A 21,267-nucleotide genomic window follows, 5' to 3' on the forward strand; every position below is an offset into this window, starting at 1 on the left:
GATCCACCTCCATGGGTTCTTCCGCATCTCGTGGTGGATCTACCTCCATGGGCTCCTCCCCGGTGGCTGGCAGATGGACATGCCTGTGTCCCTGGTTGTTGGCAGGATGATTGGCGGGCCGTGGTCCCACAGCATTCTTTGTCCAAAAGACATGCCAGGGCCTTGCGTTGGTCGCTGCTGGCTTCAGAGCCGCGCTCTGCGTTCCACTGGTCACACGGACGCTGGGCATCGCCGTCTTGCCAGAATAGCCATTCATCGGCCCGGTCTGCTTTATTTGATTCTGGGGCCTCGCACTGCTCCCTGCTGGCTTCACAGCCGCGCTCTGCGTTCCACTGGTCACATGAACGCTGGCCATCGCTCTTGTGAGAGAGCTGATCTTCCTCCTCCTATTCCGTTTTTTCTTCTTATGACGCAGCCTGCTCCTTGGGCCTGAGAACAACACCAGTCTCCTCATTGCCTCACTCAGTGATGGGCAGCCACCCCCCTTCCTGCTCTGGCTCCTCTTGCTTCCGAGCATCCTTGGAGCTTGAAAGCCTCGAAGCCTCGCAAGTGGTGGGCCGGCTGCGAGGCTCCTGTATTTATAGGGTCCAGAAGGAAAGGTGCGGTGGTGGTGGCTGCTGTGACATAAGCAGGCCGCTGTGATGGCCATTGTGATGCTGGCCCACACCTGTAGCCAAACGTGGCCGTGTTGCCATGGGAAGGAGCTTCAGCCTGAGGGCGTCCCCCCTCCGGGCCCTAAGGACCTTGGGGGCCTCCAACAGTCGCCCTCTGTTGCGCTGGCCCAGAGGAGGGGAAAGTTGCAAGAGAAGTTGAAAGGCAAAGAATTGTGCCCTGCTGAGAGACACGTTGGTACTACGCTAATCAGGAACTCCAGAAGCAGGCACTGGTTCAGAAGGCTTCGTGGTGGAAGCGGGCAGGCAGCTAAACCCCACAGAGCTGTTCACTCACTGCACTGCCCTCCACCCCCCGCAGTGGGATAGGGGAGAGAATTGGGAAAAAAAGAAGATAAAAACTCAAGGGTTGAGATAAAGACAGTTTAATAGGACAGAAAGGGAAGGGAGAATAATAAAATTCATAATTTAAAAAAAAAAAGTACAAAGCAAGTGATGCCCAATGCCATTGTTCACCTCTTGCTGACCGACGCCCAGCCAGACCCCAAGCAGCGGCCCCACCCCACCTCCCTGGCCAACTCCCCCCATATTTATTGCTCAGCACGATGCCGTATGGTCTGGAATATCCCCTTGGCCAGTCTGGGTCACCTGTCCGGGCTCTGTCCCCTCCCAGCTTCTGCTGCACCCCCAGCCTCCTCGCTGGCAGGGCAGCACGAGAAGCTGAAAAGCCCTTGGCTCCGGGTATGCGCTGCTCTGCCACAACTAAACCATCGGGGTGGGATCAGCAATATTGTCACCCCAAATCCAAAACACAGCACTGCACCAGCCAATGTGAAGAAAATTACCTCTATCCCAGCAAAACCTAGGACAAGCTGCCACTTCTTCATGAGGGTTGGGGGATGGCACAGCAGGACTCCCACAATCAGAAGGGGAGACGAGCCCGCACGCAGTCCCCAAAGTGCCAAATAGGAGAGGAGAGCATTTTATCAGGTGGTGGTGGTGGTGGTGTTCTTGTTTCCTTGTTTATTGCCCCATCTTGGGAAGAGCTCCTCATGAAGCATCTCAAAGGGACCTCAACGCTGAACCTCAGCACTCCCTTCCTGGCAGACCTGAAGCCTTTTGCTTCTCCAGACGAACTGCTGCCCCTCTCACTTCTTTGCTCAGTCTGCTGCTGTGCTCTGGGCACTGCCACAGAGGCTCTGGCTGCATCTTCAAGCACCCTCTCTTTAGCCTTCTCATCCCCAGACTGAGACACCTCCCAGCACCTGCTGGTTATTTAGATGTTCTTATTTGGATGGCGTAATTTAGAACTTCTTCGCGGTGAGGGTCACAGTGTACTGGAACAGGGTGCCTAAGGAGCTTGTGGAGTCTCCTTCTCTGGAGACATTCGAGGCACATCTGGACACCTACCTGGGCAGCCTGCTCTAAGGAACCTGCTTTGGCAGGGGGGTTGGACCCGATGATCTTTTGCGGTGCCTTCCAACCCCTTCAATTCTGTGATTCTGTGATTCTGTAATGCAGCCAGCCAGTGCATTTACCAGTCCAGAACTAAAACCCCTAAAGCAGCACTTAAAGCGTACAACTAGGAGAGCTGCACACACATGAAGCACCTTTAGGCATTATTACATATACGCTGAAAGGACACGTTTACATCATGGGACATGCAGGACTTGTGCTGCTGAATACACATCCATAAACAAATGCTAGGCGTGACTGGCTGTGTTTATCATTTTCCCTTTACACCTCCAGCCACTTCCAAGGACTATCATTCAATACTAAATGTTGATCTCATGTCTTCACTTTGTGCAGATGTATTGGATTTGGACAGGAAGGAAGCCCCTTCACTGCATTTATGTAAGCTGGTGGTGGCATGAGAGAGAGCGGGAGAGAGATCAAGTATCACTGAGAGGTATTTCAGTATATTAAGGGACTGGGGAAGTTTATCTATCGCCTTGTATTTCCTTATGTATTTACGTTTGACCTCCATTAGGTGTCCTCTATCTTCTGTGGGAGAGCTTCACAGCTTCTCCAGAATCTCAGTCCTGAAATAAGAGTGCAACAGATGTATGTCCTTGGTAATTCATCTTACTGTGTGTGATGCTTTGATATAGCTTTTCCTGAGAGTAAAGCATGCCACCTTGCCAGTGAAATATACTGCCCTTTCTTTCCGCTTTCACCGTGGATCATTATAGAGACTGCCCTTACTTTCCATTTTCATTAGGGGTCACTGAAGAGAGTGATCAACCTTGGCCTGGCTGCTCCAGATGCATGGCTTCAAAACCAAATCAGGGTTCTATTGAGGTACCATACTTACAAATTAAATAACGAGTGGAATAACCATTATGTCACCGGATGAACCCTTACATTTTTACTGGTTGTGACAAACTAGACAGGGGAAAGAAGTTGGTTATTTCAGATAACATCTTTCAGATATGAAAAAGAATACTATGAAGAAAAACGTATGTGAAACACCTATTCAACTGCATAAAGCAGCACAGGTATCAGCCGAGTGCGTGCACCGGCACTAAGACATTTGTCTAAAGCCAACAGTATCAACAAAAAGACACCCTGTTTTTTTAAACAAAGACTTACCTTTCTGCCATGGATTTCTTTGGGAAGTAAAAATCCGCTCCTGCGAGGTACGCAGCTGCAGTTCCACCTCCAAAATAGGTTTTCCTCAAGAGGGGGGCAATCCGGTTGTTTACCAATAATGCTCCTAAACCAGTAGGAAATCCAAAGATTTTATAGAATGAGATAGGGATAAAGTCAGCTTGGTGAACTCCCAAGTCTAATGGAGAACTGCTCACATACGAAGCTGCATCCAGAAGAACAAACCACTTCCCTGGTATTTTGACGGGGTAGAGTTTTCCAGATTTTATGTCCTGTATCCATGAAAGGGGATATTTGGTACCAGAAAAATTGCTCTGAGCCGGATAAGAGAAAAGATGAGGTGTCGTGCAGTTTTGTTCTTCAGCTGGTAACCAGTTTTTCTCAGATAACAATTCCTTTACTTTTACAGGAACAGATAATACATTCATTGAGGCAGCTAGGCCCCTCATACCCACCACTGACGTGTGGCTGTCAGTTAGGTAACAAAATCGACTACTGGGTTGCTTTGTGCCTTCAGGTATCCACGGGAATGCTTCTGCTACCAGTTTAAGTGCAGCTGTGCATCCAGATGTGAAAATGACAGTGTAATCTTCAGAAGTAGTGCAAAAATGTTGCAATATTCTGAAAAAGAAAAGAAAATAAAAGATCCTATTATTTTCAGAAATTTCTAGTTTATTACCACGTGTCCCATCTCTGAAAGTGTTCAAGGCCATGCTGGATGGGGCCCTGGGCAACCTGATCCAGTGGGTGGCATCCCTGCCCATGGCAGGAGTTGGAACTAAATGATCTTGAAGGTTCCCTCCAACCCAAGCTGTTCTATGATTCTGACATATTCTCTATTTCCTCAGTTTAAATTCTTCTACTCTGACACCTAATTTAAACAGAAGTACACAGGTTTTGCCAGATAAACTTCAACAAGTGAAACCAGAATAATTCTGCCCACAGGAGACTTTTTCCAAAGCTGCAGTGAATGTGGCTGAGTTTTTAAGGACAGGAGCCAATCCTGCTTGGCTGTGAACAGAGTGGCCAGTCCAGTCCCTCAATGGGATTGGAATTAAGCCTGCATATGATTAAAATGTACACCGACCTTGAAATAGACCAGATTTATCTGCACAGGATTAGTTTTTGGGTTTTCATTTGTTTGGTTGTTGTTTAGTTTACAAATTATCTGGAGCAGACAGAGTATCTTTCATTCATTCAAAAAAGAAAAAAAAAAAAGATTCTGCTCACATACAGGGCATCCCAATTAAGGATCACAGGATTCAATAGGGAAATCTTAGCATACAGCTTTGCTCCTTGCTTATAATATTACTAACAGAAACAGAAGACAGCAAGAAGCAACAGATTTATACACATAAGGCTGTAAACTCTGTTGTCTGCAGAGAGAGCCTAAACGAGAAGCAACGTAATGTCTTCCAATGAGTCAGACTAAGGAAACTTAACCGAGCCAGTTTCCTGAGGCACGTCTACACTATACACTTGCTGATGCCTAAACTATCTTTTGTGACCCACCAGCTGTTGGTACCCAGGCTATCTTGCACATCTCTTACAGTCTTACAGTGCACAAGACAGACTTGCTTCAGGTCTTTGCAGAGGCTGAGGAACAGCATTACTTCAGTCACTTTCCTTATAAAACAACCTGATGAACTTTTTCAGAATGAACTTTTATAAAAATTCTATTAACGAGAAATGTAACAACCATTTAGGAAGATTGGGTAGATTAAGCAGAACAAACAAAACTGAACCAGAGCATACATGTTGCTGCTCAGAGGTGCTGTCTGGCTTTCAAGAAAGGTAAGATGTTATAGGGTTTCTCAGTGCATCTCTCCTGCTGCAGAGCATTTCTGTGAACAACGTAAGGTATCAGTGCTCTCCAAGCAGCTGGCTCTCTGACCTGTGCAATTCCAAGGTACAGCCCAGCATTTCGGTAATCTATAAACCCTGGCCCTCAATGTGTATCATTAAAAGTTTGCATGTTTTATGTAGCAGGAGATTCCCTTACTAGGACAGGCATTTAAATGTTGCATTTAAATGCAAGTTGTTCAAAAAGTTACGTGGCAAAATCAAGCTAAAATTTCCTGAGCCACGGAACAGCAGAGAGAAATGCCTCAAAGTTTTATGTGTCCTGTCTGAAGGATGAATGCTACAGGCAAAGAATGATAAAGCTGGATGTGTGCTGCAGTCAAAACTCTGACAAGGGGAAAGAAACAATTGCAATGACTTTGATGATTAGGACTAAAAACTGGTCTGCAAAGGTACATTGAAATAATATTGACAATACATCTGTCTGCTGAAGGAAAGTCATGTACTGGGAAGCACAAGATGCAACAGATGGCTTCATAATCCCAGTGGGATATAAGTTTCTTCAGAATTTCAGTTTTTGAAATCTGATGCAATTGTTGGGAAGTTTGTGCTTCCTGGAGATGAAGAAAGAACTTCAGATGTTACAAAGGACATCAGCAGGTCATGGATTTAAGCTTGACATGTTGTCAGAAACCCATCTGAAAGAAGTTATAGAGATCTTTCTGAAGTAGACCTGCCAGGTGATAACTGCAGCAAGCATTCACAGCTCCGGACTTCATTTTTAAAGACCACTTTCAGAGAAACCAGACTTCCTCCTTACACCTTAGAAACCACATTAGGGATGAAGACAGGAATAATCACAGCAGTTTAGTGCAGGGAACTGAGCTGCCAGCCTGCTCCATTCATCACCGTGCCCTACCCTCCCTGGTTGCTGAATCTACGCTCCCCATCTCCTGCAGTGAGCTGTGCAGCCTTTCCCACCGCTGCCTACAGCAGAGCTGACTGCAGGAACCTGAAACACTTAACCCAGAGAGCAGCCTCTGCTGCAGTTAGCCTAGCTGCAGGGTTACCACTTATACCAATGCCCTGAATTTCCTTTATTCTTCTTTCCCTTCATTCACAAAGAAATGCTGGGCAGCAGGGCAAGCAAGAGTCCTAACTTACTTTTCAGGCAGGACAACATTAGACTGTGTGGTTATTTAATTTATTTTTTTTCCTAGGGAAAAAAAAAAAAAAGGAATTGGAAAGATAGATTTGTTAGAAGGCCAGGTCTTCGTGGTTATGGACATGTTTACGTGTATTATTTGATGTGGCTTGTTTTTTATTTTTTTTAAACACTGCAGTCATTGGAAAGGTCTTGGAATCATTGCACTGATAAAAACACAAATTGCAAAAAGGCTGTACAATTTCCAGAAAAAAGTCAACAAAAAAATATTGAATTTTCTATGTTTTTTTACCTCTGTGACACTAAGACTAATTACATATTCATATATATGTGCACATAGAGAATACCTTTTGAGTTAAAAAAGCTGGGTTACAGGAGCAACCTCTTGATATGTAGTTTCCTTTCATAACAACAAGCTGACAAAAGCAGCAATAAAAAGCACACTGAAGACTCTTATCGAGTCTGTTCCTCTTTTACTTTCTATGCTTTCTTTGCTCTCTTCCTCCGTCAGCCCCTTTGTGCCACACAGGCTGAGTGGGAGGTGAGACAGAGCCAGGCAAAATGCCAATTTTACTATGGAATAATAACCTCCAGATCTCCACAGGAATTGTACTGACTTGCCGCAACACTTAATTTGACCAAAAGGCACTGGAAAATGACAATAGCTGGGATGCAGGTATTGTGGATCAGGATTTAATAACAGGATGCTGTTGCCTAACCATGAAAATCAAAGCCAGCGAGTACTTTTGTTAAACATTTTCACAACTTCACAAAACAGTAAATAAATAAATAGATAAATAAATACATAAATTTTCTTCTCACAACTAATGACAGCTCTAAGTCATAAAGAAGAGAAAAAGCTCATGCACATTAGTAGTATTTTAACTATATTTAGTTTTTAATCATTCAAATTTAGAAACAGCTGAACAGTACAGAAATAAAATCCACAACATAATATTGATATATTTATCTATTCAGTTCATTACCTGAAACTGACTTTCACATGAAAATGATCAAGCTTTAGGGTGAAATTTTCAAAAGTGCCCAAAAGAATTAGAGACATTTTTTGGTAAAGCATTTAAGTTCCTAAAGCTGGAGGAAAAAACAAGTTACATTTCTAAATGTCTTCAATAGGAAATAGGTTCTTTTGTGAATCTCATTAGGTACCTATTTGCATTTTGGGTCACAGAACTGCTATGACTCTAGTACTTGTGAAAGAGGTAGAATTTTCAAAATCAGACATAGATTTTTGGTTAAAGTTTTTCTAACATCAAAAAAAAAGGAAAATAAATAAAGCAGAAATGACAGAGCCAAAAAAATTTTCTCCTCCAGAATGACTTCTGATGTGCGGAGAAGATGAGCTACGAGCACCTCAGGATGAGGTTTATAAAACAAATCCCACAAACTCCTGAACTAGAGCAGCATTGCTATAATAAAATCTGAGTACTTAGGGACAGAAAGCTGCAATACCTCTGAACGACTTCTGCAGACCCCAGCACTACATCCTCACTTTTGACATTAATATTGGGAAGCACTGGCTATTACACACAGAATTCCTAATGCTCTGTGTCTTCATGTAAGACGTACCCCATTACAGGGAAATGCAGTTCACCTTTATTACACTCCTGGAAGATTTATAGCCATATATAAGGTAGTTGTTGGCAGCAGGACTAAAGACTTGCAGTAGAAAACTGATAGTTTGATCTACTATAGCTCACAGCTGCGAGCAGTAGTAGTACTTTATATTATTACAAATTTCCACTTTTGAAAGAACTCTTTGGAAGAAAGGACTAAGAGGATAATTGTTTCATTAAGCATACTGATACAGCTGTGCCATCATGGGGAAAACTGCAGAAAGGCTGAGAAACCTCACTCAGTACCTCGCTTCCAGGCTGGCAAGGGAGGGAAGAAGCAACATGCTCCCATCTTCGCTGTGCATCAAAGGCAAACCCTGCTACTTGCCTTGTCCTGCCGTGATCTGCCCCTCTTCTCCTCCCCCTCCTCTCACCTCTCCAAGAGGACACAGATCAAGCACAAGGTAGTCAATAAAGCAAGAAGCGTATCAGCAGCGTGCCCTTGTCACTATGGAGGTTAACAGTATTCTTGGCAGCGCTGGGCAAAGTAACAGGTCAGCAGGTCAGGAGAGGTGATCCTTCCACTCTGCTCAGCACTGGTGAGGCCACAACTGGAATGATGGGTGCAGTTTTGGACCCCCATTACAAGAGAGATGTGGAGCTACTGGTCCAACGTAGGGCCACCAAGATGATCAAAAGACTGGAGCACCTCTACTATGGAGGGAGGCTGAGAGAGCTGGGACTGTACAGACTGGAGAAGAGGAGGCTCCGGGGGGATCTGATCAATGTCTGTATCTGAAAGGAGGCTGTCCAGAAGACAGAGCCAGGCTTTTTTCAGTGGTGCCTAGTGCCAGGAGAAGGGGCAATGGGCACAAACTGGAGCACAAGAGGTTCCCTCTGAACACCAGGCAGCACTTCTGTGCTGTGCGGGTGATGGAGCACCGGCACAGGTTGCCCAGAAAGGTTGTGGAGTCTCCCACCTTGGAGATCTCCAAAAGCCACCTGGACATGGTCCTGGGCAACCTTCTCTAGGTGTCCCTGCTGGAGCAGGGGCTTGGACCAGGTGGCCTCCAGAGGGCCCTGCCAACTTCAACCAATCTGTGAGTCTGTGAAGCCAGCCCAGGGGGAGGCCACAGAAAACGCATTCGCTCCCCACTTGCCAGTACACATTTGTATTCTGAGACCTCTCTCTTAGCTGTTGTTTAATCCTTTTAAAAAGCTAGCATAAGAGTTTTGTATCTTCACGAACACTGCTGAGCCAAAATGCCTTACTGTTCTGAAGTCAACAATGGCAAGGAAAGTCAATTAATTTTCAACCAAGCTTGCTGTCTCATTCCGTACACTTAATATGCACCTAATTAATAATGGGCTTTGTATTTAAAGTTATATATAATCAAGTCAGATATTCTGAGGGAATAGTCTTATTATCTAACTTATCAAATACAACATCCTGAATTAAGAGCTTAATTAGAATTGGACACTCCAAATTGCCACTGGCAGCTCTGCTGAGGGCACAGGCTACTGATTCATTCAGCTACCTTAGGTACACAGAGTCACCGAAGGCTGGATGAAAGGGTTATCCTCCAAAGCTGTCACCTGGCTGTAGTTACCTCAGGTTAAAAAAAATAATAAAACAAAAAATCATGTTTCTTCTCACAAATAGTTCTGTGGCTGTCAGCAGCAGAGCAGTAGCAGTGCTACCACAAAGATACAGATGTCCATACTATACTACTTCCATTATAGCCTCCCCAAACTCTGTTGAATTACCTGTTTTTTTCCATGCTTCTAGACTTTAAATACTTCAAAAATATGCTTTATGCCAGTTCCTCCACTCTCTTCAAATTTACCATTTTGCAAACACCTATAAAAAGCTGAGCAACTTATCTTGCCATGTTTGTGTTTTTCCATGTTAGCTATTTAACAGTTGAAGTTTAAATAGCACTTTATAAAGGCTCCTTTTCAGCTTGCATTTATATATTAAAAATATTTCTTATTATAAAATGTTTCACTGTCACATTTCCGAGGAGTCCAAATCCAGTTTGGGCTTGTACGGAGAGATGCTTAGCTTAAGCCTCAGAAATTTTACCACACTGCCTTCTGTTCTACAGAGCCTCTGAAAAGATGTAATGTACTGTTGTCTAAGGCAAAGATTTTGTGTGAATGGCAATTGAAAAAAATTAAAAAAGACTTCTGAGACAAAATATCTTACTTTGACTTACAACTATTTTTATTTTAAAATATCTGAGATGGAAATGCTTTTCATAACTGCCTTTTTGCCTTTATAATCCCTTCTACACAGATATATGTGTGAGAAGTATAGCCAGTGGCTGCATCTACATTTCTAAGTAAGAGCATTTTAACCTTCCTCATTTATTAATGAAGGGTCAGCTCCAGCTATCAAAGCAGTCAGCTGAGAAATTCTCATCAACTTCAGTGAGGGATTAGTAATGGATCCTAAGGTCTTACAGACTGCTGTGGTAGTTACAGACACTAGGAGCTGGTACACGACAGCCTGCTTTGAGGCTTAACTTGATGTCTAGCAATAGTTTTTCTGTACATGTTCTTTCTATGTATATGAAGAAAAAAAGGAACAGAAAATGTGGGTACTCTCATTTATTGCAATGCAAAAGGATACCATAAATAAGCACATGCCACCTAATGCACATCCCAAATTTTCCTTAGCTCATCTCACTGACAGAAGTAAGAAGTGACAGGATAGCTTAACAAGTTACAGCCGTATCCATAAGGGGAATGTTCTGGTTTACCAAATTAAAAAGACAAGCCCTCTGGGTAGGAAATGTCTTATTTTTAAAGACAAGGTCTGTTCAATATGTCACAGCACTGTATTATATTCTCATTGTCAATTCCCAATCCAAACACAAAAGCAAACCGAAATCTACGAGAAGCTGAAAGAATCAAATGTATTTAAGCAGGAAAAAAATCTACTAGGTCTGTCTTCCTCTAGCAAAGCATTCATTGAATGAAAAAACGCCCTTGTAAAGGTTGGTTCTTGCCCTCCCAATCCACCCTCCTTAGAGGACTGTTTTCAACAGGAATCTATGCCACAACAGCATATATTCAACTATGAAGCTAATCCAGCAGAAGTCCACCAAATTCAAGGATTTGACCATGGATTAATACCTGCATAAGGAAGAGCACTGGGATAAATTATCCTTTATAGTTCTCTCTCAAAGTTTATTCGGTTGCCTTTTCTGTTTCAGCTTCTTTTCCTATACTGACAATGCACAAATGTAAGCCTTTCAGAACATGTGCCAGCTGTGAAACAGGCACATTGCTCTATTTATCCTCACCGGTCACATCCACATAAACTTGTTTTCTGACCACTTTACTCAAAAGGAACTCATTGTGATCCCAGCTTCTTACCATTTCTGCTTGCACCAGAGTGATTAGGATCTCACCCATTTACACTTCTGCTGCTTACGGCACCACTGAATTAGCTCCCTGAACTTATGAAATAATTCATTAGTGGGAAGGTACCTGATAAGCCTCATTCGTCATAGGCAGGTGGTGAAAAATCCCTCCCTTTCCATTTGAAAGCATTACGTTATTTAGGCATTTGCGCTCAGCCACCTGAACTGAAGCATTATAATCCGTTACATTTATTCTCCGAGGCACTGACTGATTCACTGGAGACACGCTGTGGAAATGCCCGTTTGCTTACAAAGGGTCATAGTCGGCCTTCACCAAATAAATCCTCTCTCAGCTCTGCAAAGTTGGCAGCACAGCTGAGTGCCTGGAGTTTGCCTAGCGCTACATCTTCAGAGGAACAGTTGCTCTTTAAAGGCTACAAAATGACTTCCTGCAGGAAAAAAAAATGCTTTGATGAACAAAATCCATGAGAAGCACCCATCCGGACTAAAAGGCGTTGACCCTCATTACAAAGTGCACATCCAGAAGGCATTCAGTGTCATAGTGGGCATACTGACAGCAAATTCAGATTTAGGATGGTATTATGGCACTGCACATAGCCAGAGGAGCAAAATAGTAGGAAGGAATCATGAAAACCATAAAATACGACACTGCAGGCTAACTGCTGGTACAGTTTGTTCTAACACACAAATATTACTCCTCTCCCTGGCAGAAGCCTGTAACTCCTTTAATTTTCTAGACGTGGCAGAAACCCCTGGGTAACTGTTTGCGTTGAAATTGAATAGTTATTATTCCATGGTAGAGAGAGAAGATCAATAGCTACATGATTTTAAAGCCACTTTGTGGATATTTTTTGTGAGTAAAATAAGCCAGATGAGTTTACTCCAGTGCTTGGAACAACTGCCAAAGATTTGTGAAAACACTAGTGTATCGCAATATTTTCATTAATTAGGACAGAAATGACTTTGTCATTCTTTGTCAGAAATGACTTAGGCTTTTCAAACGAAAATTCATCACCTGCTATTCAAGTCAACCAGGCAGGAAATCAAAAAAGCAACCAATATTTTAGGTAACCAGTTAAGGAGAGCTAGTCATGAGCAGCAGACAGCCCATGAACAAACCATTCCAAACTATATCTCCATAAACTAATTGCCAAATAGAAAACTACTAATGAATCTCAATCAGTTTTTCAGTCATTCATGTGTTAAAATTCAAATGATTTTTGCCACAAATCTTAAGAGTCACCACGAGGAAGCAAATTTAAAGCCAAACACTGGAAGACGATGCACTAGTGTACTGCCTCAGTAGATAACATAGGACAACTTCAACTTGAGATGTTCTCATCACAGTATTTTCTTCATAACATCTACTAATAAACTAAGGTCAGTGTCTTCTGTTTCCAAACTAGCACAGACCGTAAAATTTTAATTTAGGCATCCCCTGAGCATAAACAAAGAATGCATCGAGATTGACTTCAATGACGAATATGAAAGACAGCACAGTATTAGCCAGAGGTATCATCTCCACTAGTATTATGTGCCTGACTAAAAATCTTATTCACAGGTCACAGGAACAAAGGAAAGGGTGCGCATGTGTAAACACATATCACCTTTCTTAAGACATCTGCACTGCGGACACCTGACCACACCACCCTTTAGATTTGCTCAAAAGTCACTGGCACTAGTCCAGTTCTTTCCATTGCTTACTAAAAGCATCTACATGCTTTATATAAAAGCACCTATATACTCCATACAGCTACACCTATCCAGCTTAACCTCACCTTCAGTGTCTGGAGCACAATCATTCCTCCTTCCAATCTTAGGAAGTCCTGATCTTTAAACTTTCTGCATATTCTGAGCTCCTGCAGACAGATTCCCCAGAGTCGCAGTTATCTAGTTAATTCTGCTAATGCCAGCAACCATCACTACCATGAGGCTTGCCTACCTGCCCTAGGGTATTTGCTGGTAAAAGGCTGCAAGTTCCTTCACTTTGTTTCCTGATTCAGAGAAAGCAGAGCACGAAAGCTGGCTATTTTCCAGCATAAACTTGCAAAGGCTGTTCGAAGTAAAAAGATAAAAAAAAAACACAAACACACACACGTAGGTGTTCTGATGGTTCCAGACACTCAAGTCTTTACAGTGCTCAACGTTCCAACTAACCTCAGACAATAACTAAATATTCTTTAAGGCATTAAAAAAAACAACATTGAAAGGTAGACCTTTTTAGACTTTTTTTTTTTTTTTTTTAAGATAACATACCATTGCTTCCAATGTTTTTTAATGTTATTCTTTAACTTTTCTTTACTGATGGAATTTGTTTCTAGATCAGCACTGGCCTTTAAACTGTATACCTCTGTGACCCTTCCAGCTATTTTATTGTTTGTTTGTTTGACTGTTTCATTGGTTTGGTTTAAGTTTGTTTTTTTTTTTTTGGTTTGTTTGTTTGTTTTTAGAAAGCTACGGCATTTTTATTTTTATTTTTTCTGAACCAGTATATTATGCACTCCAGCCACTGTGACCCAAGTTAATCTCTTTTCGCTACTGGTGCCACAGGATGGAAGCGTGGCAACCAGTAACTGTCTACAAGGCATTTACGAAAAGAATTTGCCGTGAAAACCTGCAAGTTGACTTGTTTGCATATTTTCCCTGGCATTTTCAGTTTTAAAGTGCAAGCAGCTAAGCATAGCTTCAAAAGCATATCCCAGCATTTCTCATTTGATTTCTCACCAAAGTAGGATGTGCCACTTGACACACATCTTCTCAATGTTCAGATCCATTGTATGGTTCCTACCTCAATTCCTGCTCCGAAACAAAGCCTTGATACTAATCTCGAAAAATATTAACCACAAATAATGATAGCTATATCAGTGATCTCACATGTATATTTTTGGCTCTTTAATATCAGCCTGTTCCTATGCAGAAACTGCAAAATACAAGGTGAAAAGAGAAGGCCAAAGGCAAAATGCTCTTGTATCGAAAGAAGTCAGCTACACAAAATGGGCCGACAGCAGTGATGAAGTATTCTCGCTCCAAATGTCCAGAAGTTCAGAAAATTACCATTTCCAGTATAACCTTTTAGATCCACCTTTTTGACACATTTCCACAGTATGACTGATGGGCTGGTTACAAAAATCTTTACTCCCATAACCAGAGCTTTCTCAGTCAAGGAGGAAAAAAAAAAAAAAAGGGAAAAAGAAGGGATAATTTCTTGCAACTCATAAAATACCTGTGCAGAGAGATCACATTTATTTGGGAACCATTTAGGCTGAGAACTTCAGAGGTACTGAGGTGCTTAAGCAGGAACGAGCTGGTTTTGTGAATCTGGGCCTCGGTTACTATGGTGACAGGGACCATGGCAAACACTCGTACATAAATAGGCCTTACTTCATCAAGGGTTGCTTTTCGAGTGCCGAGCTTTTGTCTGGAAATGGTTTTAGATGAAGATGTTAATCTGAAAGCATCTCAGTCTGCTTTCAAAATACAGGGGGCTTATGTAAATCTGTTCACATGTTTCCACAGACTTCTCCTTCACATGGCTTAGGTATCGCAGGCAAATACGACAGGTCTGCAGCATCAGTCTGTGCTTCCCCTCGCACGGGTGACAAGCCACAGGTCTGGAGGACTGCTGGCCACTGCAGCCGGTTTATTTGCCATCTGCTTCTCAAGTGGTGTGATGGCCCACCTCAGCAGTGTAACTCTGCTTTTCCTTTCTAAGAAGAACACTGAAGCATTCTACAGAGAAAAAAAAATTAAACAGCTCCTATTACTTTGAAGGGGAGATAAAATAATATAAAGGGCAGAGCCAGTGATCCTTGGCACAAGGGTTCTTGAAACCTGCAGGACCCTCACACTTTGGTAAAACAGAGGACTACCCCATCACTTGCTAGCTTGAAATACCGTGAATGCCAGAGAAACCATCCTGGTGACCACAACTACAGAAACACTCAGGAGTGAAAGGCTTTTCTGGTTGTTCGTCGCTGAGCCGATCTACGGCTTCAAAGCCTCGGCGTGCTCACTCTCTGCACACTGTTCGCACTGAGCCACATTCGCATTTTGGCTGAAACAGCCCCAAGATTTCCCAGAAATTGTGAATGGGTGTTCGCTCACATGGGAAACATCATTTCTGCCTGTCAAGTTGCACTTCATTCACTTTAAATCCTCACAACTGTGCTTCCCCTGCTCCTGGCAGTTGAGGGAGAAACTGCTCTGCACATGATGGATGCAATGAGGCATAAATGGCTGTTGAGGGATATTCTTGGCTTGCCTTAAAACAGAACCCGGCTGCAATCCCTGGCAAACTCGTTAGGAGACGAGGAACAACAGCATTTTAAGGAGCTCACAAGTGGCACTTTTAGAATCGTAAAACGAAAACAGCTGAGGGGAAAACTTAAAACACGTTAGCACCAGGAAACCTCTGTATAAATGCCACTGCTTTACAAAATGAACAGAAAACATCAAACTTAAGAACAAGACACTGTGTATGCGAGAGGGAGCTGAGAGAAATATTCTGTAACCTGCTGCAATCTGTCCTGTGCTGTCTGAGGAACATTGTTCAAATCAAAATGGGCACGGAAATCATCAACTGAGTAACTAATGCCATTTTAAATATTTAAATATTCCATTGGTTAATTCTGATATCAATTAAAACTATTAATTAGAAAAGTTCACCCCATAGGATGTATGTTAATTAACCTTTCCTTTCTGCATTTTGTGCTGCCTGGCAGCAGCAAACGTCATGAAATCAAAAGTAACTAAAAAGTATACTAACGACCATAATTGCCTATAATCCTTCCACACTGCATCCTCATCCTATAGAGCTGCTAGGCAGAAAACCTGAGCCAGAAAATGCAGAAACTGCTTTGTATCTCTCTTTTCCTCATTATCTGCCTCCTGGGAGTTAGAGACCTGACCCAAGAGGTCAGGAAATCCAGATGTCAGATGGTCAGCCCAGATGTGGGAACAGACAATGACGTTCTATATATTCTGGGAAACATTCTGAATACCAAATTCATCATTGGTGTGAACCACTGCAACTTATGAACCTGTTTTTGACTTCTTACTCTGCACAGTGAAGTCCCATGAAAACTCAGGTCAGAGGGAGATTCTCAGGATGAGCAGAGGGCTAATCGCATAGGCAGTGTATTGTCATGCACAGGATGACAGACCCTGCTCAGCTGAAACAGAATACTTAACTTGTGGGATGAGACCCACAGGTAATGCCTTCAAAACAGCAATAATATTGACTTCTTAAATTCAAGGATTTTTATAAAACAAAAGAATAGGATGGAGAAGCCTCATCATGTTTGACTTCTTTGAAGGGCTATTGGGCATGGGATGATCAAGAACATTTGCAAAATTCTTCTTTTTGATACAAAAAAAAGAAGTAATGTCACAGCTGACACCTGAAATCTGTGCACAAACTCTGCTCATGCACAGACTAAAATCTTTCTCCTAGTTTCAAGATTTCTTAAATCTGTTGTTGAAGGAAGGGGGTAACTATTCTTCTTGTTACTACTACTAAATTTGCACACTGCAGCAGAATCAATAATTGTGACAACACTGATGCAATTCCTATCAGCCTATGCACGTGTAGGGGCACAAGCGTTGTTACATCCTCACAGTTGCACAAAGCTCTACCCTTGATTAACTTTCAAGAAAAAATACGGTCTAAAATTTATTGCTGCTGGGATCTCAAAGTCTGGAAAGTGTATTCAAGCTAAATCGAAAGCCTGGGTACTTTCATGTATTACCTTGTACAGTGATGAAACCCTTTTGGGAAAAATGTAATTGAGTGAATAAATCTTACGCTAAACACGGATTTAACCTATAACCCTCTTGCATTAGTGAATCTAAGCATTCTACAAATTCATCAAAATAGGTAAGTTTTATTAACAGCTGAAAAAATACATTCCACAAAAACTAGGCATTACAACAACCTCCTTTGTTTTACTCTGCACCATCACATTCCAATAGGCTGTTGTGAAAGTCATCTCTTGTCACACAGAAACCAGACAGGATGTGAGCAGTAAGACCTGCCCAGAGATTGAGAGATCTACCAAAGCTGTCCTCCAGAGTCCTGGGCTTGATCCCGCTGGACTTATTCACAGCAAAATCAGGTCTGAATTACAGCCGTGAAGCAGGAGAACAGAATTCCAAGATGTTTACTGTACAAAGGTTTCTCAGATAAAATCTACTGCCTTCTCTGCTCTGTGTACTTTTAAACTCTACCTATTATGATTTCAGCACTCTTTCTGAAGATCTGTCACATCTCTGATGCTTTGATATTAGCTTTGGTAACATCTAATATCACAAGGAACAGAATGAAAAGCGCAGAATAGATTTGATGAATATTTATTCAGAGTTCTAAATACATTCATGATCTGTATGTCTGTGCCCTTTGCACACTGCTTTCTGCAAACATTCCAGCAAATGTGCTGTGAGTTTGAGTGATTACAGAATGTTCTCGGAAAGTAAACACAGAACTTGCAATTGTACACTTGAAATCTGATTCTAAGGGTTATACTCTAAAAGCCAAAGGCAGGAGCTTAATATTCACCCTATGTCACATCAAAGGGCTCAAGCGCTGAATTGCAAAATCTGTGCAACAAGAATGTCAGAAGAAATTATTTGGTGAATAACACGCTACACTGGAGAACAGTCAAATTTTTGTGGGCAATTTCCAGAGTAAAATGTAAGAAAATTCCTATCACAATAATTATGTTCTCTGCCCAGCTCATTAGGAATTTATCCAGAAATGGACACCGAAAGGCAGGGATTTCAGCAACTTTCCTGCAAAAGCCATATTTAAAAGACAATTCAATCCCAGTGGGATGTGTGAAAGTCCACCATACTGAAGTATGTATTTTTAGCTATTACAATTTCAGATTTCATTAACTGTTTGTTCAATGTGACAGGGCAGCAGGAGATGAGTGCTCCGGTGTCTCATTTTGTACTTTTTTATCATCTGTCTGGACCATCTGGCTGCAGCACAGCACCGCATGCCCCTAAAACAAAGATGGATGCACGAATTGTTAAGAGATGCTATCAAGGGATGTCTCCTGTGAGTATTAGCAGAAGGAGACAGAAGCAGTAAGTGGCCCACAATAAAAAGCAGAAGTGCTCTTTCCTAATCTACTTTGCTTGTGATTTAATGACAATTAAATGTAGAAGATATTTCAAGTTGTTGCTCTTTATTGACATTATAGACCTACTGGGCTTTTCCTCATTATGCATGATTAAAAAAAAAAAAAGTTTTTGAAAAGGGCAAGAACTGCATACAATTTTTTAAACTTACAGTTTCATTCTTAGATCACACCAGCCTTTGTAACTCTGCCCTTTCCTTGCATAATAATAGTTTTACAGAAACATAAAAATTAAGGTATTGTGACAATCTTTTGCACCAAGTCTTTGAGAAAGCAAATACCTTTATTATCCCAAAATATTAGGCATAAACCTCGCTCTGTTGTGGTTGGTCTGCCATCAGGCAGACTTCAACTCAAAATGTGCAGATGTCTCCCACTAAGTCGGTGATCCTCGCGCTACATCTAGAATCACAGAATCACTAAGGCTGGAAAATCCCTCCAAGACCATCTGCTCCAACCGTCACCCTACTGACAATGTCACCCACTAAACCATGTCACTAAGCACCACGTCCAACCTTTCCTTGAACACCCCCAGGGACGGTGATCCACCACCTCCCTGGGCAACCCGTTCAATGCCTGACTGCTCTCTCTGAGAAGAAATGTCTCCTAATTTCCAACCTGAACTTCCCCTGGTGCAACTTGAGTCCATTCCCTCTAGTCCTATCACTAGTTACCTGTGAGAAGAGGCTGACCCCCAGCTCATTTAACACTGCACTGACAGTGACAAGCCTGGGTGGCTCAGGGTGGCCTTGGCCACTTCCCATCTGGGTTACTTAATGCCTGCTGCTCCCTGGAGAGCCACTACCAGGCTCAGCAGCAAGGGGGGAGAACTGGGAATCGGCACTCAGGGATTCACCCTCGTATCTTACAGTATTACTTAGCCCACTGTCCTTACAGAAAAACACAGCATATTCTGGTTAGGTTCCTGCAGCTGGAAGCAGGGCCACCCCTGCTTTGTGCCCGCCGGTTTCTCTGTTCTCAGTGTCTAGCAATACAAACGTTAATCTCTTCATTCCTGCTAGCCAAAATCAAAAAGGTTACATCAGCTCCCTCCCAGCAGACACTGACAGCAGCGGGATTTCACCAGCGGACACCCTGTTTCCAGGGTGCTCACCACGTCACAGGGGTGTTTCTGCACACTACCATGAGCCGGGCAACATCTGTACACTTCCAAGAGCTCCCTCTAAAACATTGTCTCCCGCTGAAGCCACCACCAGCAGTTTTAGTGTACTCCATGTACCCTCTGGTTAGGGGTCCGCTTATACCAAAGCATCACACTGCTTATAGCAATGCCGCCACAAGAGCTTCACAAAAGAACATGGAAGATACCTAGCTCAGTTGATATTCCTTGTTAAGATACCACTTCAAACGTAGGCAGATGTACTCTTGCTAATATCCCACCCTTGTAGCACATAAAGAACTTCAAGCAGCTCTCTGAATGCCTCTCGGAAGGCAGCGCACCTGAAATGGTTGATTATAAAGCAAATTCTGCTGCAGTGTATCAGGTTTTCATCTGACAGATGTTAGGCAGGTTCCCCAATTCTCTGCATACAGCTACTGATTGATTTGTTTCTTTCCTTGAGACAGAAATGTTTCTGCTTCCTCTGCTGCTCTCTCCCCCTCCTCCCTCCCATTTGGCAGCTATTACAGAAAACTCCTGCAGCAACAGCCATCACTTCAAATGCTGTCTGCTTTTCACTGGAAGCAGCAGATGTACCCAGAGCACTTCGCTAAAGTTAGCAAGGGAGTGTTGACATGAGGTATCTGCACCACAGGATCGCTGCAGATTTATTGGGTGCTTAAGCCTCAGTTCAGGAGAGTATTTAAGCTTGTCTTCAAGTCTCGATGCTTAAGAATCCTCGTTGTTTTCAATTTGTCTAAAATTACACACGTATCTGAATAACTTCTTGAACTGAGACCTTAGACGAAAAGGTCCTGGCACGCATCACTCATTCTTCCTCAACCCCTACAGATTATTCAAATCTCTTAAATGGCACAACAATTTTCTAAGTAATCCAATACTGCTATATCCACTTCTGAGCCAAACTGATTATTTTTGTTTGACCACAGGTCAAGCAGCAAAAAGAAAGTGGACTATTACTCCTCTTAATGCCAGCAGACTGGCAGTTGGGGAAGAGCTATTGAGCAGAATTGTAACGTTTTTGGCACAGCCTTTTTGTTCCTTTCTTTGCATGAACATCCTGTTGTGGAGGTCTCTAAGAAACACTTACAGGTAGAGAGATTCTGGCGAGGGCAACCTGCTGTGCTTATAATATTCCTCCCATTTGCAGCATAGATTTCATCTAAGATCTCAGTGCCTACACATTTCTTTTAACATAACTTCCAAGGTTAATCTTTATCAAAATAATGCCACAACTTCTAATAATCATGCCAAAAATACAAGTTTTTAGAAAATTATGAATAGTTTCCATTGCCTTTATGCTTCAATCTAACATACAACTGCAAGGCTAATAGACAAATAAGGCTAATAGAGCTTAAAAAACCACCACTGCTAAAAAGCTTAAAAGCGCCTCCGAAAATCTCACTTCCTCTCACCACAAACTGGTGGAGCAGACACACAGGTCATAGCTGCTGTTTAATTATTCGCATTCTTGTAACACACAAGAGGCTCTGCTCACCCACAGGATCCTACCGTGAGAGATGCTGTCTGCACACAGGATAAACTAAATTCCCCGAAGAACTTAGGGATAGCTTTGATCTCCTCCCGATTCCCAGGAAACCCTGCATATCCTGCAGAATCAACAAGGTTTATAGCAAAGCCTTGAAAAACACTTTACTACAAGGCAGACTGCACAAACCAAAATCAAAAGAAATCTTGTTTTGCTTAGATATGTTTCTGTGTGCATGCACACTGAGAAAAATAATTTCAGCTACGCATATAAATAAAGAGAAAATTACTCCTGAATACTTGTAAAGCTTTACAAGATCTGAAAGGCTATGCAGAAGAACAGA

General features: G+C 42.4%; 1 protein-coding gene across 11 annotated transcripts in view; it reads right to left on the minus strand.

Moving 5' to 3' along the window:
* Positions 1 to 21,267, minus strand: part of MOCOS (molybdenum cofactor sulfurase) — a 230,034-nt gene that overhangs the window by 137,277 nt on the left and 71,490 nt on the right. For 10 of the 11 annotated variants that reach the window (XM_066992631.1, XM_048046067.2, XM_066992625.1 and 7 more), the window contains one exon: positions 3,204 to 3,842. In XM_066992631.1, the coding sequence (XP_066848732.1) occupies positions 3,204 to 3,842 (639 nt within the window). Of the gene's footprint in view, positions 1 to 3,203; positions 3,843 to 14,378; positions 14,865 to 21,267 lie in introns of those variants that run through there. The other variant, XM_013195324.3, reaches the window with a different exon arrangement.

This window comes from Anser cygnoides, chromosome 2 (assembly GCF_040182565.1).
Source record: "Anser cygnoides isolate HZ-2024a breed goose chromosome 2, Taihu_goose_T2T_genome, whole genome shotgun sequence".
Classification (NCBI taxonomy): domain Eukaryota; kingdom Metazoa; phylum Chordata; class Aves; order Anseriformes; family Anatidae; genus Anser; species Anser cygnoides.